General features: G+C 39.8%; 1 protein-coding gene across 1 annotated transcript in view; it reads right to left on the minus strand.

Annotated features, from left to right (window-relative positions):
• Positions 1-23,842, minus strand: part of Nwd2 (NACHT and WD repeat domain containing 2) — a 151,511-nt gene extending 127,669 nt beyond the window's left edge. The window contains exon 1 of the mRNA XM_005392014.2: positions 23,534-23,842. Within this exon, the coding sequence (XP_005392071.1) occupies positions 23,534-23,684 (151 nt within the window). The 5' untranslated portion in view covers positions 23,685-23,842. The remainder of the gene's footprint in view (positions 1-23,533) is intronic.

The following is a 23,842-nucleotide window of genomic DNA, read 5'->3' on the forward strand; positions in this document are numbered from 1 at the left end:
ATCAAAGGTTGATATTTTAGAAGCCTGGTCCCGTGTGGGGATGATAAGAGGTGGTGAGAGCCTTAAGAGACAGTGCCTACCCAGAGCTCACCAGGTCTTGCTGGAGGCACTGCCCTTGGAATGGAATACGATCGTTCCAGTGGGACCCTGAGTTAGTTCTTGCCCAGATTTGTTAGGAAACAGACCTTTCTCTGTGCTACACCTTCTGGTCTCACAATGTGATTGCCGTGTCCCCTGTGATTCTGCCATGATGTGACCCACTATGATGTGACAGAGTTAGGGACCCGATCTCTCACCAGAGCCAGTACAATGCAGTTTTGAACTTTTATCCTCCAATCCTGTGATCTAAAATAAACCTGTTTTCTTTATGCACTACCCAAACCTTGTGAATTTCATGACAGTAATGACTAATACAATGAAATGTGGGCCACTGGTGAACAGTATATAGAATGGTGACTCTGTAAGACTACATGCCCTAGTGACACTGTGATCACCTTAGTTTCTGCTCATCATAGTCTGATCATATTCACACAATGATAAAATCATCTAATGACACATTTCTCAGGATATATCCCTCTTGTTAAGTGGTATGGCTTATGTTATGTGAATGGTAGAAAATATTCCAAAGGCAAAGATTTTATATTTTATTTATCTTATAGATGTGGTTTTGATTAGAAGTGGTGTTGTGTTAAAATGTTTTAAAATACACTATTTACATGTAAATATGAGCAATGTTTTGCACAATTTAAATAGGAAATTAAGTATTTTATATGTACACCAGATATAGCTACACTAGTGAAAAAACACTAGATCCTGCTTGCCTCTGATTTTTTATATCTTACAGAATAATGCCTCATTTTTACATTTTACTTTTACTTTTGATCTTTTGAAATTGTCTGGAGATATGTCAAGAGCATTTGTTTCTATTTGATTCTATGCAGCAGGGAGTTTCATAGTGCTATACAGCCTTAACAGCTTCAGATGCACGTTGAAATATCTGTTTGACATATGGACATCTAGATATAAATACATTCAACCTCCTTGGGCAAAAATCTCCAGAACATCAACTTTTGGCCCTACAACAAAATGACCTATTTAAGAAAAAGGTCATCTGGTTATTTAAAAAACTAAAATGATAAAACAATTTCAGGAGGAAGAGGAGAAACATTATTTTATTTAAGGAAGATAAATTTACTAAAGTCACATATTCTCTGAAAACAATACAAGTTCTCCTGTGAAGCTAGGGACAGATGAGGTTTATTCCAGATATTAGCCTTCAGAACACATTCAAATTCTTCATGTCTTCCTAATATACAGGAAGGGTCTGATTTTAAAACCACCCATCCATTTGAATTCATCCAGGCACTAAATTAAGCTGACAGTTATCTGTTTAAATTGGGAGCAGACAGATTGAAGGGGTTTGAATCCCAAAGCTCTTTTCATTTGAATGGGTCCAACCAGAAACAAATGGAGCAGCTATGCACTGCCTTGCTGTTCCTCTCCAGAATCTTCATCTTAGCGACCATCAGATATAATCCTAGTGTTCTCTTTCATTGCTATCTTGGTTGAAGGTTGGCTGGAAAGTATTATTTATCTTACTCTCTAGAGGCTAAACTGGGTGGTTAAGAATAAAGATAAAAGCTGTTTACTTTTGATGCTCACCATCAGCTCTACTGCTAAAATTCTTTCTTTTTCTTTCCTTAATTAGTCAAGTCCCTCTCCAGCTCATGGATTTTAAGGAAGATATAGCAATGACACTGCCACAAAATACTGGAGCCCAGATACAAAATGTAGCAACTTTCTAATGTGGACCCTAACACACAATCTTTTTTTTTTCTTTTCCTTTTTTCTTTTATTTTAAAGAGAGTAGTACATGAGAAACAAACTAACAAAAAATAGAACAGTAGCAGCATACCAATATCACATAAACAAATCAAAGCAAAAACATTCAAAGTGATGCAGGGTCTCAAGACAAATGAATACAAATCAACAGTGGTTGTAACGTTGCACACTGCTATCCTCAACTACACTGCTCAGATTATCAGATGTAAGAATGAAAGGTTGCTCAGACCATTAAAGAGATTAAGAAAATAATTCTTCAATAAAACATTAAAGATATTAGAGAGTTTCACTAGACAAGCAAGCACACAATCTTGGCTGTTGCTGATGTTTTGAAATCCAGTGTGATCCATGCCCCTGAATTCCAGGCCAGACTGGACAAGGGAAGGTGTTGGCCAACTCCAGGAATACAATACATATTTCTGAATAGGTGAATGGATGGATAAAAAATCACCACTGTGTCTCTTGGTCACTGTGGTTGCCTGCCATGAAACATACTGCTTAAAAGTCTACTTTATGAGCCATTACCTTTCCTGTTGTGGCAGCAGGTTCTAATATATAAAAGTGTCCTGGGATCCCAGCAGCTGAAAATGTTGTACCACACAGTCTCATCTGTCTCTGATTGGGATCACAGCACTGCTGCTGTAGGGCTGCAAGATGCCTCAGGTGACATTCACCTAGGACTTTGATGTTGTTCACCATTCATCTCATAGCTGCCTTCCACCCTCTCATTAAGACAGATTTAATTTTACTGGTGGCTGGTCATTGCTCCACCAATTTGTAGTGGGCTCTCAAATTGTTTTTGCCTTAGTTTCTTTGCTTAAGTAATTTTTTAAGGCCTCCCAGGACCTTTGGTTAGAAGATGTAGCAGAGAATCCACCCAGAGCTTTACCAAGCACCATCCTATGACATTTTCTAGCATCCGATGGCCAAGATTGACTCCATCCTCTGTTACCTCAGAGAGGGTTTTCTGTCCACCCAGGTCACATGTGAAGAGGTGCCTTTTTCCTTTTTTGATATGTCTTCTCCTTGAGGCTTGGGGCACTTTGCCACTTGCTACCTCTAAGTATCCAATTAACATATTCCTTGCCCAATTCCATTTTAGTTCCTGGAGTCTTGGAAGCAGGGGAGATGCAGGTTCCTCTCTAAATCTTACCAGTAGAATAGATCCTTCTAGAATACTGAATGAGCTGTGGAATTTCTGGAGAGAGAAGAGATAGGAGAAAGAAGAGAGAAAGAAAGAGTGACAGAGAGACAGAGACATAGACAGAAGGGACAGAGAAACACAGAGAGTGACAGAGAGAGAGAGAGGGACAGAGAAGAAGAAGAAGGAGAAGGAGAAGGGGAAGATGAAGGTGATGAAGATCACTATGAAGCAGCCCTGAGCAGGATTTAAATTAACCAATGGGATTTTCCTGTTTACTTGTGAGTTTGTCCAAGGCTTAGGCTCCTTGTCTGGGGATGGGCGATGGACTCGTAGTAAGTGAACCTCTGTGAGTCACTAATCCCTACTAAAACCTGCAATGGTGGATGAAGCCAGAAAGCATCATAGGATAAAATGTCATCACAGCAAGGACACCTGGATTCTAGATCAACTAAACAAAGACTATAGCCTCAGGCATTTCACTCCTGCGTGGATTAATTTAATACTTTACTTGGAGAAGTCCTTGAATGGTTCTACCCTTCTTGAGTATCCCCCTCCCTTCTTTTGATAAATAAATACAGGCCACCCAAAGAAGGCAGTGGTCTTAGCCCTGAGAGAATCTCGAATTCTGTGAGAGGGCTTTGATCCTCCTGGAGCCCTAAAATCATTCCATTTGCCTCTTTTCATTTTCTTTGCTGTACACTCATTTGGGAGATTGCAGACCTGATCAGTCTGCAATAACTAAGGGATATTATTAACCCAATAAGAAGGGGAACAGAAAGGGGAAGGACAGGAAGAAAAAGGAGAAGAAGAGAAAAGGAAGAAGAGGAACGAGAGGAAGAAGAGGGGAAGGGGAGGAGAAGGAGAAGGGAGAAAGAAACTAGATCAGATTTAACAAACCTACCAGAACATATACAACCCAGTGAATCTTGTCACATCCTCTTTTCAAATATTGGCTAATCATCAGGGAAATGCAAAAAAAAAAAAAACCCAATGAGATATCACACTATATCTGTTAAGCTGACTATTATCAAAAGAAGAGTGATAATAAGTGTTGGCGAGAATGTAGAGAAAAGAGAAACTGCACATTGTGGGTAGGAATGTAAATTGGAAAAGTCATTGTTGAATCTCCTTGGAATAACTTTTAAAACTGAATCACTGTAGCTAGGCATGGTAGTACACACCTGTAATCACACCACTTGTGAGCCTGAGGCAGGAGAATTGTCATGAGTTTAAGGCCAGCCTGAATCACATAATGAGGCTTGTCTCAACAAACAGACAAAAAAATTGAATCAATGAATAAATCTACTCCCCAAATACATAGTGAAAATCCTTATCCTGTGTGGGTAAAGCTGGTGTCTGGAACTAAATCTAATAATTATGCTTAGATAACATGATGTCCCCACATGACCTGACCTCTGCAGCTCCTTGACCTCTTTTCTCGTTAGGACTGCTGCTTGGCAGACATGCACAAGTACATGAACATTTATAGATGGCATCTGTTCTCACTGGCTGGTGTCCACCATACAGGGGCGTTAGTTTTTGAAAATCACCCTCATCTCTGCTTACTCTCTACCATACTGCCCTTACTGTTCTCTGAACACCACAGACACCACGATAGGGCTTTTGCACTTACTAATTTCTTAGGTGGAAATGTTTATCCTCTATTGGCTTAGTTCCCTTCTTCACTGTTATTCTCTCTGTTCAAGTATTACACCATCAGAAAGACCTCTCACTATCTAGTAACTGGGAGAAATTGCCCATTACTCATTGTTCCTAACTTCCTTCATTTTCTTTTTTTTCTTGTTTTTTTTTTTTTTTTGTAGACAGGGTCTAACACTATGTAGTGCAAGCTGGCCTGGAACTCACTATGTATCCCAGGTTGGCTGGCCTCAAACTTGCAGTGATCCTCCTGCCTCAGCTTCCCCAGTGCTGGGATTAAAGGCGTGGGCCACTACAGTTGGCCACCTTGCTTCATTTTCCTTCACAGTATTTACCAATACTTTCACAAACTTTACAAGTATTCTATTTTAATTAATTTGTATATATTTACTTTATGGTATCTCATCAAGATATGAATGCAATGAAGGTAGGGCTTATATGTATATTTAATGTTATTAAACATAGTTCTTTAATACAGTTAAATTTTATATCATCACAGCCTCAAATAGCATCTTCTTAAAAATTGACACAATAGTTTTATATATTTATAGAGCAAATTGTGAAAATTTTATACATGTATATAATATGTAATACTTAAATTAGTGCTAGGCTAGTACTGGTCAGATCATTTCCATCAACATTTATCATTTCATTGTGGTGTGAACCTTCAAAATCCTCTCTTCTAGTCATTTTGCAATATATTATGAATCGTGAGCTATAGTCACCCTACTCTGCTCAGAACAGCATGCTGCACATGGCAAACCCTCAATAAATATTTGCTAAGTGACTTGTGAATCTGATTTAAAATGAGGTCTGGTCATAAAGGAAGAAAACATGCTACTTTCATGGCTTATAGCTTACTTTTGATGGTAATTTTTCAAAAAGTACTTTAAAATGATTATAATAAATGGCCTCTTCAGATGTCACCCTTGATAGGCAGTTGGAAATAAACATGCTGTCGCAATCTAAACAAATGGAAAGTAAATGTTTCCTGACTGTATCATCATATCATGCATCTTTCCCTCTTCCTATTGAGTGGGCCAAGATACCACTAGCAGAGGAGTGTTTTAAAATGACTATTGTCTTAGTCACTTTCTCAGCACCGAGACACAGTACCTAACACCAGCATTTTAAAGGGTAGAGGTTTATCTTGACTCACATTTACAGCCCATAGCCAGGTGGTTTCAAGGCAGAAAACTGCATAGCAGAGGGGCATAGCAAAGGAGAAGCTGCTCACATTATGGCAGCCAGGAAACAAAGAGTAAAGGGAGAAGCCAAAGAGGGAGACGTACCCTGATAGGTCAAGTCCCCAGGGACCTGCCTCTTCCAACCAGACTCTACCTGGTCTTAAACAGACAAAGCAAGTCACACACAGTACACCTGTGAAACTTCATAGCTCAAATGTTTGTAAGTCTGGGACTCATGACTTTCTATCCTTAACCCCTCAAATCTCACTTGCATGAGACTTTATGCAAAATGCACGTAGTCCATTTCTAAGAGTCGCAGAGTCTGAATAGTTTTAGTACTGCTGAAAAGTCCTCTGAAACTGAAGGGAAACTCTTAACTGTGAGCTTTTGTGAGAAATCAAAGTTAAACATCAGTTAGATATAACAGCATGGGGTAAATATTCCCATTAAAAATGAGAGAAACAGGGGGGATGGAGAGGAATGGAGCCAAAGCAAGAGTAAACCCAGAAGAGAAAACTAATTCCCAAGGAAATGTACCTGGATTCTTTTTTTTTTTTGAACAGTTGTAAAGTTTATTTGAGGTAGGAAAAATTAGAAGTGAAAGGTAAGGGAGAAACCGGTTCTTCAGAGGAAGGTTGGGGCAAGTCAAAGACAGGAAACAATAAAAATAAAACAAAAGTACACCCTGGGGAACACAAGATGGGATACTGTGAAGAAAACCACAATAGTGGGCTCTTCATGGCATCTGTATCCTTTTCTACATTTTAACATCCCAGGAACTCACGAGAACTCCACCTATGGGGGGTCCTGGGAATTATTTGCTGCATGTGTCCTTTGGATTCTTTTTAATATCAATTTTTTGAGCCACCAAGGTGTCCTAGGCCAACATTTCACAAATTCTAATTTTCCAGGTGCATTTTTTTCTGGTCATCCGCAAAATTTTTCAAATTATTCGACTTGGCTTTTTGCTTCTCCTTCTCAGTGTAAATCTTGCTACAAGCAGAAGCAGTAACCATACCACAGACTGACTACTAGGATGTTTTGAAATTTCCTCCACCAGATTAGTCTGCTGCCCTTAATCCCCATCTCCTGCAAAGTTTCAGGACGTAAGCAAAATATAGACACATTTACTGCCAGAGTTTAACACGCACAGTCTCAAGTCTGACTGCCAATAGAGTCCTTTTCCTCAAATGACACCTTCTGAGCATGGTCTTTACTGTCTGCATTTCTATCAGCATTCTGGTCTTCTAAGCTCTGACCAGAATCTCGAATCAAGATTGGCCTACAGCATTCTAGGGCTTCTTGAGCTAGCATCTCCACACTTTTAAAAATCCTTCCTATGATCTAGTTCCAAAGGCTTGAAAACCATAGGGTAATACACAGTCACAGCAATGAACCCACTTCTCTGGAACTAAAATCTGTCTCAGTCACTTCTTCATTGCTGAGACACAATACCTTACACCTGCAACTCAAAAGAGGAAAGGCTCACATTTACAGCCCATTATCAACTGATACCAAGGCAGAAAACAGTATGGAGAGGGCATAGTGAATGAAAAGCTACTCACGTCATGGTGCCCAGGGAGCAGAAAGCACAGAGAGGAGTTAAGGAGGGAGACAGATCTGTGCAGGTCATGCCTCCAGCCCCCTGCTTCCTCCAACCAGGTCCCGCCTCCCAACGGTAAGTCAGCTGTGGTGTCCCCATAATCGAATCCCCTTCCTCAGGCCCCGCCTCTGAGCACATGAGCCTCCCAGGGAACGTGTAGATATAAACCATAACAACTGTCCTTTGCTTGAGCCAGGTTTGATGACTCCTCCTTACTAAATGAGCTGCTAGCATCACCTAGGTAAGGAAATAATGTAGCTAAAAATAACAAAGTAATAATTCTAGCTAATACTTAATGAAAGCTCATTGTGCCATGCATGTGTTATTGCACAAGCTTTAAGTCATTTCACCCTCATAAAATCATTAAATATTTTCAATTTTAGAGATAATGAAATTGAGGATTCAGGAAGTTAAGTGACTTGTTTTAGGTCACCAAGTCAGAAAATGGCACAAACCAAGGTCCTAAACCTTGTGTTTCAAAATTAAGTCTAACTTGAACCTCTATTATTCTCTAGTCTGAATTTCTCGAGTGTAGCACTGCACCCATAATGAATTGCAATGCTCACTTTAGGGTAGAAATTCAAACACTTCAATGTCAGTTTCCTTACCCCAAATTCCAGTGACTTTAAAAAATCAACACAGAGTTCTCATTTGTAGGGCTAAACAAGAGGTCTTCTGTGCTTATTGTCTTATTAGTACTTTCCAGGATTTTTATTTCTATTTTTTAAAAGGCATAAAGAGATGTATTAGGTAGAATTTTGAAAGTATACAATAAAAGAAATAGCCTGGGGTCCCTGAAAAGGGAGAGTTGCCACTTTCCAATTTTAATAAAAGAATATTTGCTAAGATGTTTTTACATCCTGGAGATGTTTTCTGCTAACTTTGTTGGGGTCCTTGTTATGCTGGTAGTCCATTGCCATGATTAACCTCTGAGGAAGGGAGGACAGATGATGTTATTGCTATTTTTCAGATAATTGAGTAGATGTATTCCAGAGTTAGAAAGAAGCACCAGAACCCACCCTTCTTCCTTTCCGTGAAAAGAAAACATAATGGTATATCCAGGGAGTTTCAGAGAAACAGAATATGTAATATTACAGTTGTGAGAGGCCACAGAGATTGTGTTTTTCAAACACCTCTCTCTGCAGATGCGGAAGAAAGAATCTGGGACTGAATGCCCATGGTTACAGAGTTACCATCCAAACAGAACACAGAAGCCACTCATTTTATTAACATGAGCTATTAGAAAACTGAGAAAGCACTCTAGGACAAAACATTTAGAAAACCTCTCTAATCACTGCAAATTTTAAGTGGCTACTCTCCAAGCTTGACTGTGTGTGCTTTAAGTGGAATACAAAATGAAATTTTCTATAAAAATAATATTACAGAGCGTGGCCTGGTTCCTAACTAGTCCGGAAAATCATGCTACGTATTGGTCCATAGTACTAGTAGTGTTTGCTTCTCACTGTTTTTGTTAGACATGTATAGAAATTGAAGACTTCACAGCTACTGTCAAATTTTATAGACACCTCATCCCTAATTCCTGCTTCACTGGCTGGTAGAAAGTGTCTGTCTCCTTCAACTCTTCCCTCCCTTTTCGGCTAATGTAGAATGTGGGGCATGATACAATGGAGAGTGGCTGGCTGGGATCTCTGGACTTCTGGGGTAGGAAATGTCAGGCTGGTCTCTCTGATCTTTCCTGGGGTACTCTGGGTAATGCCCTATCAGTGTAGTGCAAAGGGACAGACCTATACAGGCATGAAGAGTCTAGGGGTGGGGTTTGTGAACTACAGTTGGTACAGATGGTATTGAGCTTTACAGGGACATCAGGAGTCAGGCCAGCAGGAGAATCTTTCATCCCATTCTTGCCTTTTCCTTTCTCAAATGGCTTTTAAAAATTCAACAAATATTTGTTAGGCATCTATTTTATGCATGAAATATCAGTTAATTATACTGTAACCCAATGACTTAATATTAGTTTATGTGGCAGTTTAAGTCTTCTGCCTATGGAAAAGTTTTAAGCATGGAGCAGTGCAACTCATGCCCTGGACATCTGGACATGATGGCAGAGACAGAGAAGAAATTTACACATGCATATATCTGAAGTCAACAAGTGCTCAAAGGGGAACGTGCAACTGCCTCCAAGGCATGGTCACTTTCGATCTTACTGATGACATCAGCAAATGTTAAATCTTTTTCTCCTTTTGACCCAGTTGAGGTAGGTTTTCCAAAAGGAAAAAAGTTAGAAAAAAATAACAAAATTGGACAATAAACATAAAAGCCAAAGAATGAATGTTAATTTTTAAAATAAGTCTCACTAAAAGAACCAAAGGGTTTGGTTAAACCTCACATTTCCTTTTCTTCAGACAAGCATCATGGGTACATGCAGGAAAGCAACTCATGGTCTTTCTCCATGTGCTGACACTAAGAACTTTGTCTCTGCTTCGACAAGGGTTCCACTATGCCAATATCTAACCCTTTTCAAGTGGCACCATGCTCTAAACTTACTAACATAAGACATTTATGCTTCAAAACGCCTAGATGCTTGGGCTTTCCTCCCTCATTCCATTCTACTCTGACCTGTAAGATAGAATCACTGATCAAATGACTGCTCAACCCTTTCCAGATTCATAAACCACCTATTGTAGTTTGTAAACAGAGCCATCGCTTCCCTGTCCTTCTCCACCCCCAAATATTCACACCCATTAGAACACAATGCTCTTTCTCATTATAGTATGGGCTTAAAGTAACCATGATAGGGATCCCATATGAATTATCAATTTACACTAAGAGTTGACTTGGTCATTCTGCAATGGCAGTCATTTAAAATTAACAGTTTTTGATCTATGTATGATACTGGCATTGAAACTCTTCATAGACTATAGAAACTGCTTTTTAAAATCACCTACTGTTCTTTTGACATGAAACATGGGCACTCTATGCACTCTTCGGGTTGCCTGTAGCAAGTCAATCATGCATTAAAGTCTAAAAGATTAACAGAAGCCAAAAAAAAAAAAAAATGGGATATGAACCTTTATCTAGGCTTAAAGCAACATTAAGGGGAATTCTTTATGTGTGAAAGAAGTCATGACTTTTAATATAAAAGATTAGTACATCTAACATTAGAAAGTGGAAGTGCTTTGTATTCTCTGTTATTTTATTGAACTCTGCTTGCTATCTATCACTTCAAAAAGAGTTGCATTTCTGTCACATAACTTTTTTGAAACTTATTAGTTTCTCCAGTGTTAGAGATATAACTTGTTAACCTAAATACCTTAAAGCTTGGGCTGAATTGATTGTTATATCTTAAACCATTTTTTATATATATGATGTTTTTGGTTGTCTCTTCTAGCTAAAAACATACACCATTACATGGGAGCATAATTCTGGAATAATGATCCATAATTTAAAGGCAAAAGTTTTTCAAGTAATTCTTATTTCTGTGTGGTCCCTATAACTACTTTCTGGGGCTTTTATCAAGATCAGACCTATATTGTTTGAGTCTTGCTGTCTTTCAGAAATTGCTTTAGGTGCTATGCACAGCCCTTTATTTCTTTCTCACAACAGCCTTGTGAAACAGTTATAATTATCTCATTTTCCAAAAAGAAATGAAGCTGGAGAAGACTACCTAGGTTTACATTAAAACTTGGGATTCAAATCCTGTTCTTAGTGCCCCCAATTCTGTTTTATTAGTCAGTACACCCTAAGTTTATTTTATTCATTTCTCTTATCTATTGCAATATTAACAAATTTAGGCTAGTGGTTTTAAATAACCACCATCATTTTTCCCTTGAATCTGCAGCTTAGGCAGGGTTTTGCAGGAAGGCTGAAGACAATTCAGCTAAGGGTGGAGATCCATTCCAAGACAGCTCATTTTCCTTGTAGAGAAGGTGGAGTTGGCTATTTGAGACCCCTCTCAAAGGGGTCTCCCCATGCAGTGGCTGGATTCTAAGAGCAATTATGTCAAAAGACAAATTGCAAGTGACCAATTTTGAAAAGCCCAGGCCGAGAAAATGTGTTGTGCCACTTCTGAAATCTACTTATTTTCCCAGGGCTTTGTACTCACTAGCCTAGTACTCACCTGATACGACCTACAACCCCAGACTCATGCCACTTCTTAATATGAGTACCATCACTGGGCATGGTGGTGCACATTTGTAATCCCAGCACTTGGGAGACTGAGGCAGGAGGATCATTGCAAGTTTGAGACCAACCTGGGCAACAAAGTGAGCTCAAGGCCAGCCTGAACTGCAGAGCAAGACTCTGTCTCAAAAAGACAATAAATAAATAAATAAATATACCCAAAACCTTGAGGGCCATATTGTAAGACTCTAACACTTTTCAAGATTTCTTGTTCAGCCGTAATTTCTTCCAGTTGTGCAATTTCCTAAGAATGGTTTCATCTCCCATGACTTCAAGGATAATATCTTCAAACCACAGCTTCTCAGAAGAGAAAAGCTCTGGATCCTTTTCCTTTTCCCACATATTTTCTGAATCATTACTACAATTGCTTTTGTATAATGATGCTAGTTTGGGTATGGTTTGAGAGTGCCCCCAAAGGGTCATGTGTTGGAAACGTGGTCCCCTATGAGGTGATGTTTTAAGGTGGTGGTGAAACCTTTAAAAGATGGAGATTAATGGAGAATAATTAGGTCACTGGGGCCATTGTCCATGGAACGGATGAATGCAGTTATCAGGGGCCCTACCCTTTCCCATGATAACATGGTGATATGAAGAGCAAGCCTGGCCCCTGCATCTCTCTGGATTTGTATCTTGTTCTGTGGTCTCTCCCTCCTATACAAGCTCCTGCCATGATTCCATCTACCATGCCAGATATCAAACAGATGCTGGTGTGAGCTAAATAAACCTCCTTTCTTTACAAAGTACACAGCCTTGGGTATTTTAACATAGTAACATAAAAGGGTCTAAAGCAATAAGTCCTTTAAGCTCATGAATAGAAAACCTCGGTTTAAAATGGACTTTTTATTTTCATATCTTCTTTTTCAATGTTCTTAGAATAGTTTCATTTTTCTTTTTTTTTTTTTGGTCTTTTTTGTGTTTTTGAGACAGGGTCTCACTATGCAGCTCAGGCTGGCCTTGAGCTCATTTTGAAGCCCAGGCTGGTCTCGAACTCACAACAATCCTCCTACCTCAGCCTCCCAAGTGCTGGGACTATAGGTGTGTGCCACCACGCTCGGTAATAGTTTCATTTTAAAAAGCATTTTAACTTTGATATCTTTGATTAACTTTCCTTTTCACACATGACTTCATTAGGTTCTGTATTCCATTTTAATTAGAATTTTTTAGAATATTATCAACTAAGTATGTCTTTCCTTGCAGCTATTCTTTGCTTAGTAATAAACTGGTCTACAAGTTTGACTCAATGCAAGATTTTCAGTCTACTTACCTGTTTCAACAACATTTTCCCCCTTTGAGAAAGCTTTGATGCTACAGTTCTGCCATTTGAGCAAGAAAATTTCTTGCCAGTTGTTTCTTGAACAAATTTTTTTTTCATTTCACACTGAATTTTCCACTTTGCTTTAACCAAGTGAAACAAAACAAAAGCTTTCTCCTTCTTTGTTGCTCCCACTGCTCCCTCCCTCCCACAAGTTATACTGCATAAACTGGGATATATATACCACTCCACAGTCTACAGCAGACATTACTAATCAACCTACTGAGCCTGAATGTGGCTCCTTATCCTTCCCTACAAAGCATTCCAAGATGGCTTCTACTGATTCAGAAAAGAGGCTTTACATGACTTTCAAGAAATATAGTATTTGCTCTCTCTCTCTCTGAAACATCTCTGGAACATTTAATTAGTGTAAACAATGAAGTCTTTCTCATCTTTCAAATATTCTTCCAAATTCCTTTTTCTCGCTGCATAACATTTCCTGTGAACCACGCCTGTGTCACCTGTAATGGTGGCTGTTACCATTCCATTGGACCAATGGCAATCTTGGCCAGGAAAGGCTCTGTACTGTTCCTACCTCAGCCCACTCTCTCAGGAGCACATTACTCAGGTACCAGTTGTGGCCTTTGGGGCTGATCCTGACAGCAGACTTACATACTGCCCAGTGCTTCACTCCTCCTGTATGAGTGGGACTGGGATCTTTTTGCTTTCATCAGATGCTTTTTGCTTCCCCTATGTTTCCCAGAAGTTCCACTTCAGAATGGGAGTCTTGTGCCCAAGACCTTCATACTCTGCACCTGTTCAGAACTCACTTCATGCTATGATTTATAAAAAAAGATATTTGAGTAACTACCAATCCCTTGTAATCCTTATAGCCATGGCCTAGGTCTTTTAACAAATTCTGATTTTAATTTCTGAGTCCTAGTCTGAGTAAAATCTACAGTTATCCACCTGATATTTGGGGAGTTAAGCTACTTTCACTATATGTTTGCTCACTTGTTAGTAGCCTTTTAGGTTTCATCTGACTTTCTGGTACCATTTGATTTGTCTTCAAAAACTGTTTCTTCCAGGGCTGAGGATATAGCTAGGTGGCATGGCACCTGCCCAACAAGCACGAGGTCCTGAGTTTGATACCCAGGACTAAAAAAAGAAGAAAAACTGTGTCTTCTTTTGGATGTGGACTTATTCTCATCTGCTACAGTTGGGCTACTTCTCCAAGGGCCACCCCTTACAGAAGACAGATCATTTGATAGATCCAACCCATCTTGATTTTTCCCCTTGGATAGATTTGAGCATCTGACTGGGACATAAGATACAGTAATCTGATTCCAGTCATTCTTTGCCTGTAAACATGCCTTTCACAAATGCAGTGTTTATGTTTTTGAATCGCAGTATTTGTCTTGAGTCTTAGGTAGAGCTTAAAGAATGAAAGTGGCAGTATATATCTCCTCTTTTGTAACTATCCACACCAATCAACCAGAAGTCTGCAACCACATAACGGAAATTTAATGAATACTGCAGCTAAAGCTCAGAACAAAATCTGAAAACATTGATTGGCAAGAACCTATTTGAATGATACTGTATGTAACAGAACAATGATAGCAAACCTTTATAGCTTTCAATGATACAAACAGCCCAGAGCAGCGCATGTAGTATAGGTTCGCCACCAGAGTAACAGACTACATTAAGCATGAAGAAGGGACATCCTTTCAATTTTGTGGTTTCATTTCTGAGTTAAATTCTGTAATTACTCTGGGAATAAGACACCTGTCATCTGTGCCTTGCTTCTGGAGCGTGCCATGTCACAGTCTTTGAAATACTGGGGGTTTAAAATGAAATTTCAAGGAAGCATTTTATTAGAAGGGGGTATTATTATTCTCTTTGACTTGCATCCAAAGCTGCAGTTTTTCATCCTTTTATTAAATTTCTATCACATAATTCCTTTTTCTAATTATATATTCACGAACACACTTTCAACTTGTAGAATGAGTCTTGTTTGGTCTCAACAGAAGTGATGGAAGTGGAAGCTTGGAGAAGTGATGTGTGTGTCTGTAAGTTAATATTACCATGCTTTCTTCTAGGTTAATTTTACATAGCAACTCAGCACCTAGGTCACTCTTAAGTCGCTGCTATGTCTCACATTTACTTAAATCATCTGATCAAAATTTGAAAGAATGCTTTTGAGTTAAAAAGAACTTGAAACTGGCCAGTTTAGTATACTCAGTCTATGTTTGTAAAGAGACAATTTGCAATGCTTGAATACTGTTATTACAGCTCTTCCATGGCTGCCTTAGACAAGTCTGTACAAAGTTTGGAGGGCACGGCTGGTTTCTTGTTGGCATTTTACTGAGTCATTGAAATACATATTGTTGTGTCCTTCCTTGCCAGGTATTTCTCAACAAAATGGATTTGCTTTCAGTATTTCAACAAATACTAGCATGTTCAGCTCACTAAAAAAACAAAAAAAAAAAAACAAAAAAACACAAACCTTACACTTATGTAACTCCAATTATCTTCTGTGACTCTAGAATTTTCCTCATTTGCCATTTTATAAAATGCTTGTGAGTTCTTATCTTGAGCTTTGAGCTTTCTTTTACCTATGACTGCATAGCAATTCACCTAATAATTTAGTGGTTTAAAAAACTTATTTCTAGAGACAAGAAATGTTTGTTTCCAAGGCCATTCTAAGCATTTAGTTTACAAAAATATTCTGATATTTGCCTATAGCTCCTTATGCTATTATCTTTCACACCTTATAGTTCATTTGTCTTCTCTTCTTCATGTTAGACATTTTGCTGTGATCTATTTTGCATTATTCAATACCAAACCTCTAACTTAAATTATAAGGTAAAGATTTTAGCATTCATGAATATTTTTGTTTCATTTTTGTGGACTACTAGGGATTGAATCCAGAGATACTCTACCAAGGAGCTAATCTGCAGCCATTTTCATTTTTTAATTTTGGAATCAGGCCTCACAAAGTTGCCCAAGCTGGCCTTGAATTTGTTATTGTCCTGCCTCAGCCTCTCAAGTAGCTGTCCCTGGGAATACAGGCATGTACTAAGGAAATGCGTAAATAGTGAGTGGAGTACATTTACTTCTACTGTCCGGAGAATTCTCCTAAAACAAAAGTTTCCAAGACTCTGCTTACCACCTCACTTACCTTGCCTAGAAATGGAAAGCCTGAGAAAAAGAAGTCAAGAAAACTTGGTCCATCTGCTCACCCTTCCCTTAGCAAGCAACCCATACCCAGAGCACCTTGGCAAGTGACCTGCACCCAGGCTCACTACCTTATGTGGCAGGAAACAGGACAAAGTGCTCGTGCGCTCTCCCACTGCCGCTGAGTACTGAGAAAAATGTAGAATTCTCTCATTTGGTATTCGGAAGCACAAAAGTATTCTCCATTATCTTTATCAGAAAGGAACGTTCTTTTGATCTTCTATATCCAAACACTTTGGTTTTTTATTTTTTCAGAAATGATTAACTAGTTCAGAACTTGTGAGGAAGAAAGGGTGATACAAAGTTTTTCTCAGTCTTCATGAAATTCAAGAGAAATAACAAGTAATTATTAACATTTCTTGAGTCGCTGTGTGTCAAGGCCACTGTACAATATACTTCTTATGTGTAACATCTCATTTAATCTAACTGTAACAAAGAAAGGTTGAATAAATTGCTCAGTATAAGTGGGGTTATGGTAATTTTCAAAGTTGACAATCATTAATTCCTCCTTTCCATGTTTGCACACATATCTCCTGATACTAACAAGGTCTACGTCTCTACACACATGCCATAGTTTTGCCACCACTGCCCTAGAACTTCCAGGACTTGGAAGCTATATTTCCTTTCCCTGCTGAAGCCAAACTGATGAAGCCAAACTCTGTATTTTGAATCCTAGACAGGAATTTTGAAAGGAGATAGACAGAAAAAGAGAGGCACAGGCAGAAACAGACAGAAAGGAAGTGGGAGAGGAGGAAGAGATTAAAGCAGAGACCTAGATGCTCAGGAAGGAGCACAGAAAGACCAGGCATACAAGTAAGTCTTCTTGGACCATTCAGCCTGGTCAGGCATAGGTTTAGCCAAACAGTCAAATGAGTGATTCCAGTCAGTGCCCAGTGAGAGCGAAGCACCATTCAGCCAAACCTTGCCAAATTCCCAGCCACAGAAGTATGAAAAATGCTAAGTCATTGCTTTAAGCCATTACATTTTGAGATGGATCAAGAAACAGCAACAGATACCCACAACAGAAATAAGATACAAACCTGCAGATATCTTTTAAAATGGTAAATGAAATCACCACTGTAGTATAGCAAGAATGATAAACGTTATGTAGATGATTTATTAAACAGTAAAGTCAGATTCTATTTATACATATTGTATCTCTATGGTCCAAGTCATGACACTGTCATCTCATGATATCATGTCATCATGCTGTACTTCTTCAAAGAGATAAAAATTCTCTTATTAAAGAATAATAAAGACTATGTCTATTCCCTGTGGAGATCTCATCACTTTGCCTCATATTTGATTATCATGTACAATAGTTTCCACACCCTGGTACCCCTCCCAACTCCTCTCCCTGACCGTGAGCTGTCTTACACAACTCTCCTTGGTGTTCCTTGAATGCTCTACTAATATCATTAGTGCAACAATCATCATGTATGATTTTTGTGTACATTCCATAAGAGCAGAGACTGGGTCTGTTTTGTTGACTGCCATATTCTAAGCACCAGAACAGTGCTCCACAGGAAGAGCACTTCCTGGTTGAAGGAGTGCATGTGCTGGCTTTCTCCTGGGCTGGATGCTGTTTCTTGGTGTTGAATCTATTACCTCTTCTTTCTATCTCCTTTTTCCATAGTGTAAGGGATGAAAGCTTAGAAATTACTAAGCTTTCATGCTGTGCATGCTGCCAGGGTACAACTCCAATTCTGGATCTGCCAAAAGAATGCATGGGCATGAGATCTGGAAGGCACAGGCAACTGAGAAGTTTCTCTACCACCATCTATGGCTGCTAATGTGAGTTTCAGCAAATGTGTGTTTCTGCAGAGGATGCCAGCTATCCAGTACCCAGGGGCACAATGATACCGGCAATAGCTTTTGCAGCTGCCTGCCCTCTGGATGGCAGCTTTGGCAATGTGACCTAAATGCCTAATGACTTTCTCTCCTTCAACCTTTACAATGATTTTTGGAGGCACCTAACTTCACAAGAAATCTAAAGTGGTTTCTGTCTTACTACTGAATTCTAACTAATATAACTCTATTGACTGCATACCTGGTATAAACATACATAACAGTGCCTGGATCTAGTGCAAAATAATAAACATAATAGTAAACATAGCAAACATTTAATGTTTCCTATGTGCTCAGCATTGCTTTCTAAATACTTTATGTCTGTTAGCTTATTTAGTCGATAATCCTGAGAGGCAGATGCTTCAACTGTTTCCATTTACAAGTTCCAAAACAGAACAAAGAGGTTAAGCAACTTGCTCAATAAATAGTACATTGAATAGTAGATTGAGGATTTAAACTCAGAAAATCTGGTTGGCAATTCTATGCACATACCTAATATTTTCTTCTGACTGAACAACATCTGTTCAAGGATTTAGAAAGTACAACCACTAGAGTTTCATAACTCACTAACCATAAACATTCTATGTAATTTAGCATAGAAGTTTACTCTATGTAATTTAGCATGAAATAGCAACTTGGTAATTCTCCTTTAAGATTCTTAAATTTTAACTATGTTTGTGGGGTATCAAGACAACTGTGTGAATTTTTATGTATGTACATATGTATACCTATATATTTGACTGTATTTTTCCTTGATTATTAATAAAGAAATACAAAATTGGGAGTCATGGAAATAGTTAGGATAGTAGGAGAGGTAAGAAAAGTAATGACAGATTTCATGTGAATCTCCCAAGGCAGATCTTTCTGCCTATTGCCCCAGAATGTATGCTAAAGCAATAAGTCACTGGTGCAACCACAAAATGTGCATGCACGTATCACTGAAAACATATTGTCTTTGCCGTGGCTTCCATCAAAAGAGAGAACAAGGTTTTCTATCATGACCTTGAAAGGTGTGAAGTCATACAAGTAAAAGAGAATGGGAACAGTTGATGGAGACCACTATGAAGCAGCCCCAAGCAGGACTTAAATTAACCAATTGGCTTTTTATGTTTACTTGTGAATCTGTCCAAAGCATAGGCCGCTTGTCTGGAAGTGGGCAATGGAGTCATAGTAAGTGAACCTCTGTGAGTCACTAATCCCTGCTAAAACCTGTAATGGTGGATGAAGCTGGAAAGCCTCAAAGGATAAGACAAGATTGTAACCCAAGGACACCTGGATCTGATATGAACTAGATAAAGACCCTAGCCTCTGGCATCTCACTGCTGGGTAGATTAACTTAATCCTTATTAAGGATTAACTTAATAAATTACTTGGAGAAGTCCTTGAGTGATTCTGCCCTTCTTGAGTACTCCCCCTCCCTTCTTCTGATAACCAAATAAATATGCGCCACCCAGAGAAGGTCTTGGTTTTAGCCCCAAGAGAACCTCGAATTCTGTGAGAGGACTTTGATCTTCCTGGAGCTCTGACATCATTCCATTTGCCTCTTTTTACTTAGCCTTCACAAGAGATTGCAGACCTGGTCTGCCATAACTGAGGGATAATATTAGCCCAATAAACAGTTTGAACATCTGGTCATCAACATCGTGGTCACAAGTGTATAATTCTCAAAGATGATCAGTGCAGAAGAGTGGGCAGAGAAGTGCATGAAGATAAATGTTGGGGTTTCTTTCCCACTGCTCCAGAGTTCTTTTTACACAGACAGGAAGAAACATTGGTATAGAAGAAGATGCATCTGGACAGGCGAAGTTATCATTTCCTCCTCAGGGGAGGAGGAGTGTCTTCATCCAAGTGCTGCAGTTGAAGGAAAATAGGCGCAAAGCAGCCCAGCCCCTTCTTCTTCTGTTGCAAGGAGACTTGCCATTCTTCCTTGAGTATCCATGTCTTAGGCTTTAAAAGGGTCTACTCTGTCTGTGGGTGAGGAGGCAGAGAGCCCCTGCTCCATGCTTTGCTGACAGTATCTGGATGGCCAAATCTGTGGAATTCTGAGTCCAGCATTGGAAAACTCATATGCAGAGTTAAGACCACATTCTCCAATAAAAGTCCACATCCATTTTTTGCAATTCCTGAATCCGGCAAAGTTCTAAAATAGAACGTTGTCCCCAATCTGTTCCAGAGCAAAACCTAAAGTGACCTGAGTCACTTGTAGCCAAATCTGACCTTTGCTAATATGAAGCTACTTATAATCTTTACCTGCTTGGAGTTTTCTGTATGATAAAATAATCAATAGCCACATGTGCCTATTTAAATTTCAACCTGTTAAAATAGAATTCAAAGTTCAGATTCTTAGTTATACTAGTTAATGCTCAGTAGCATGTGACCATGTCAGATAAAGACATTTCCATAATTACAGAAAGTTTCACACAGCACTTACTCAATGAAGTCATGCCTCCTATAGACATTTATTTAACATGGGGTGTTAACTATGACCTCACATATTAAACAGTAATATAAGTATTTTCCCTCAAAGTCTAAAAAAATAGAGATGGGGAGAATTCCAAAATCAAAGCTGTCCTAAGGATTACATATAAAAACTGATGCAGGTCCACAATCCCTTATCAGTTTCAAAAACAGTATTTTTCCTTCAGCATTAAGACTTTCTCTAAATTTATTTAAGATAGAGGCAGGAAAGAGAAGGGCCCTCAAACTCCAATAACAGGGAGTGCATCATGGTAACAAATACTAATTAATATTAGAAGGAATGCAGGTTCTTCTCTCCATGTATCTGGACTATTTAATCACAGTGAAGGCTGTTACATGTTTTAAAATCATTTTTCCAAGGAGGTATAAGTGCTGTTCTGGCAGACAGACAGTGGCTAAATGACTAGAAACCTTCCAAGGATTATAAAAATGCTACAGATGGCGTTTTTATGTTGGGTGGGAGGTGGAACTAGATAAAGTTCAAAGCCTAGCTATTTATGCAAATCTGGGCTAATGCTATTGCCTCCCCACACAGATCCATCTCCAGTGTCTTTCAGTGGTAAGGACTCATCAGAGGTAGACATACTTTAGGAGAAGAATGTGTTCACTAGAGTTCACAACATTCTAAAATCTCCTTGAGTGTGCCTAGAGCTACCTCTCAGTGGCAGCAAGTGCATCAGGGAATCCTATACCCTTCTAGCTGTTCATACTCTTCTAACTTGGCAGTCAGAAGATGTACAGCATTTATCCAATGTTTGTGCCATACTCTTTTGACAGTGGATGCGTGAGATATTAACAGGAATGTGGCAGGTACTGAGACTACTCGACGAGCACCAAAACAGGTGTTTTGAATATCCCAGAAATTCTACCCTGTTTTACTCTGTTGTGTGAATTAAAGCAAGTAGCCTAACTTCACACCACCTTAGCACAGGAGGAATGCCCTTTGGTTCACCACTCTCAAGGATGGGAGATGAAAATTAAGATATTAAATGAGTTAACACAGGAAAATCTAATTCTTCCACTCGGATGACATGTGTTACTTTCATTACGGATGGGGAAATTCCATGGCAGCTTCGTAAAGCAATACTTATTAAACACAATAATCCTAAGCAAGAGCCTTGCTAGATTCTTGAAGTATTACTGTGGCTTCAACACAAAACAACTTTTATTTAGAAGATAAACTGGATTTCCTCTTGTAAAAAAAAAAAGCATGAGATAATGTCCTTTGTCTTAATTGGACAGTGGAAAGGTTCTTCAGTATTGGCCAAGAATCTAATATTGGATCGGACCAAAACACAGCCATTTGCTTTCTCAGTTGCACCCATAAAGGTCCCACAGTAAGGTGCTGCCTCTCATGGAGCATTTCCCAGGATTTTAAGGCTTCACATTCAGATCATTAACGATGCTCATTTGTGTTGTCTTTAATGTGCCCTTTGCTCTCTAACTGGGGTAAAATTTCAGGCTTTTAAGATCAGTATGGAAACTGTCTAGAAAAAACAGAAGTCAAAAGCCATGACTGTTGGCACATCCTTCCTGTTTGTCCTCCTAGGACTGACATATGCTAAGGTCTTTATTTCAAGAAAGTAAGGAATCTGAAGAATGTTATTTTCAGGCATAAGACAATTTACCATATTAATTCAAGGTTAAATCAGTAATACAAATGCACGACTTTAATCCTAGAAATTGCAAATTCAAAGCAAGAAAAAAATTAACAATTTTCACTGTTTTAGAAGCAGTTACTGCTTTGCATCAGCTGATTAAATGCTATTTGTAAGACTTTTTAAAACCCCAGATAATTTAAAATTTCAACATTAAACGTTTTCTAACAAACTTGCAGTTTTCTTTAAATCCTTAAATTACGCTGCCTATCTTCACAGTTACTTAATCCAGATTTAAATAAAAATTCTGGAACATATATCTGAGATATAGTAATTCCTGAAAAGTGCACCTTTCCTAAAATTTCTGTAAAGTGAGTTATAAACTGATAAATGGACAATCATTCCTTCTCTTGAAATATTCATTCCTTCTAATATTAATGAGTATTTGTTGCCTGTTTTCCCATTCTTATTTCACAATGAGAGCTTTGCTAGAAACTTCCAATGCTGCCATGTTTTGGAAACGACAGTTTTCTAGAAAGTTACTTTGGTTGCTTCTCACTAGTTTTCACAAGTAGCCACAGCCTTGAGTTTTCAAGAGGATCCTATCCAGTGATCATCTGAATGTAACCTTTCCTCTTTTTGTTTAGATTCAAGCTTGTTGATTCTGGAATCTCTCACCAATGAGGCTCCTAGAAACCAGTTCCTAGAGAATAAGAATTCCTCCAGTTTTATCCAGCCCCAGTCAGATGCACCCTTCCTTTTTTCTCTCACCTAGTGAAAATCAAAGTTAACACTCAGGACTAAACACTAAAAAGGAGTGCTAAACAAGAATCTGACCACTTAAGACCAGGCCGCTAATTGCCAATGCAATAAATCAACAAGTTTTCATTGAGTGTGGACCAGGTAGCTGGCACTGGGCAGGAACACTGTCGGGCAGGCTAACAGGGTTCTAGGCTAAAAGGAGCAAGCCCAGGGACCCAGCCCAAGAGATGAGGTCATCGGGCTAGGCCGGTCCCTGGACACCACAGTGTGTGTCCCTTTGACCTCCACACCCTTTGGTTCACATTGGCCTGCTAGGTCGCTCAAGGCAGAGGCTACTATCTTACCCACAAGAGGACAGCTCCAAGGAGAGACAGGCTCATGTCGCCTCGCCCAGAACAAGTGGCAAAAAGAGGGAACCCACATTCAGGAAGTAGCCCCGGAGCAAAAGCCAGAGGAACTACATTACTTGCGTTTGCGATAACCCTATAAAAGAAAAGGAAAGGAAACCGAGTGGGGAGTGGTGGCGGTGGAGCGTCCAGAGCGCCTGGTAATGCCTCGGCGTTTCTTAGCTTGACCTGGGAAGAGAATGAGTGTCCTAGAGGCAGTCAGGCGGCGAGCGGACGAGTGAGGGAAGAATCAAAGTGATTGGAATTAAATTCCCACGCGCTCGGGGCTCTCACAGCCTTAGCTGGAGGAAGGGAGCGCAGCGGCCGCGGGGTTCTTCGACTCCCTCCGCGCAGACAGAAAGACGCACAGACACACACACCCGAGCAAGGGACTCACCTTCAGGGTTGGCGCTGATGAAGACCCGCACGCTGCGGCCGGCGGGCACGAGGTGAGAAGGGAGGGCCGTGAGGTTCCCGGAGAACGCGGCGCGCCGGAGCGCAGAGTCCCGGGCATAGGGCAGCTTGGTGCCCGCGCCGGCCGGCCACATCGCCCTCCGGGAGGAACAGCCGCCGCGGCCACCTCCTCCTGCTCCCCGGGTTCCTGCCCGCGGCTCCGCGGATCGGCGAGGTCGACGTGCGCAGGCGGCGCGGCTCAGAGCCTCTCAGAGCCCGAGGCGCAGCCGGCGAGCGCAGCGGCGCACGGCGG

Source organism: Chinchilla lanigera, unplaced genomic scaffold (genome assembly GCF_000276665.1).
Source record: "Chinchilla lanigera isolate Chin_1 unplaced genomic scaffold, ChiLan1.0 scaffold00042, whole genome shotgun sequence".
Lineage (NCBI taxonomy): Eukaryota > Metazoa > Chordata > Mammalia > Rodentia > Chinchillidae > Chinchilla > Chinchilla lanigera.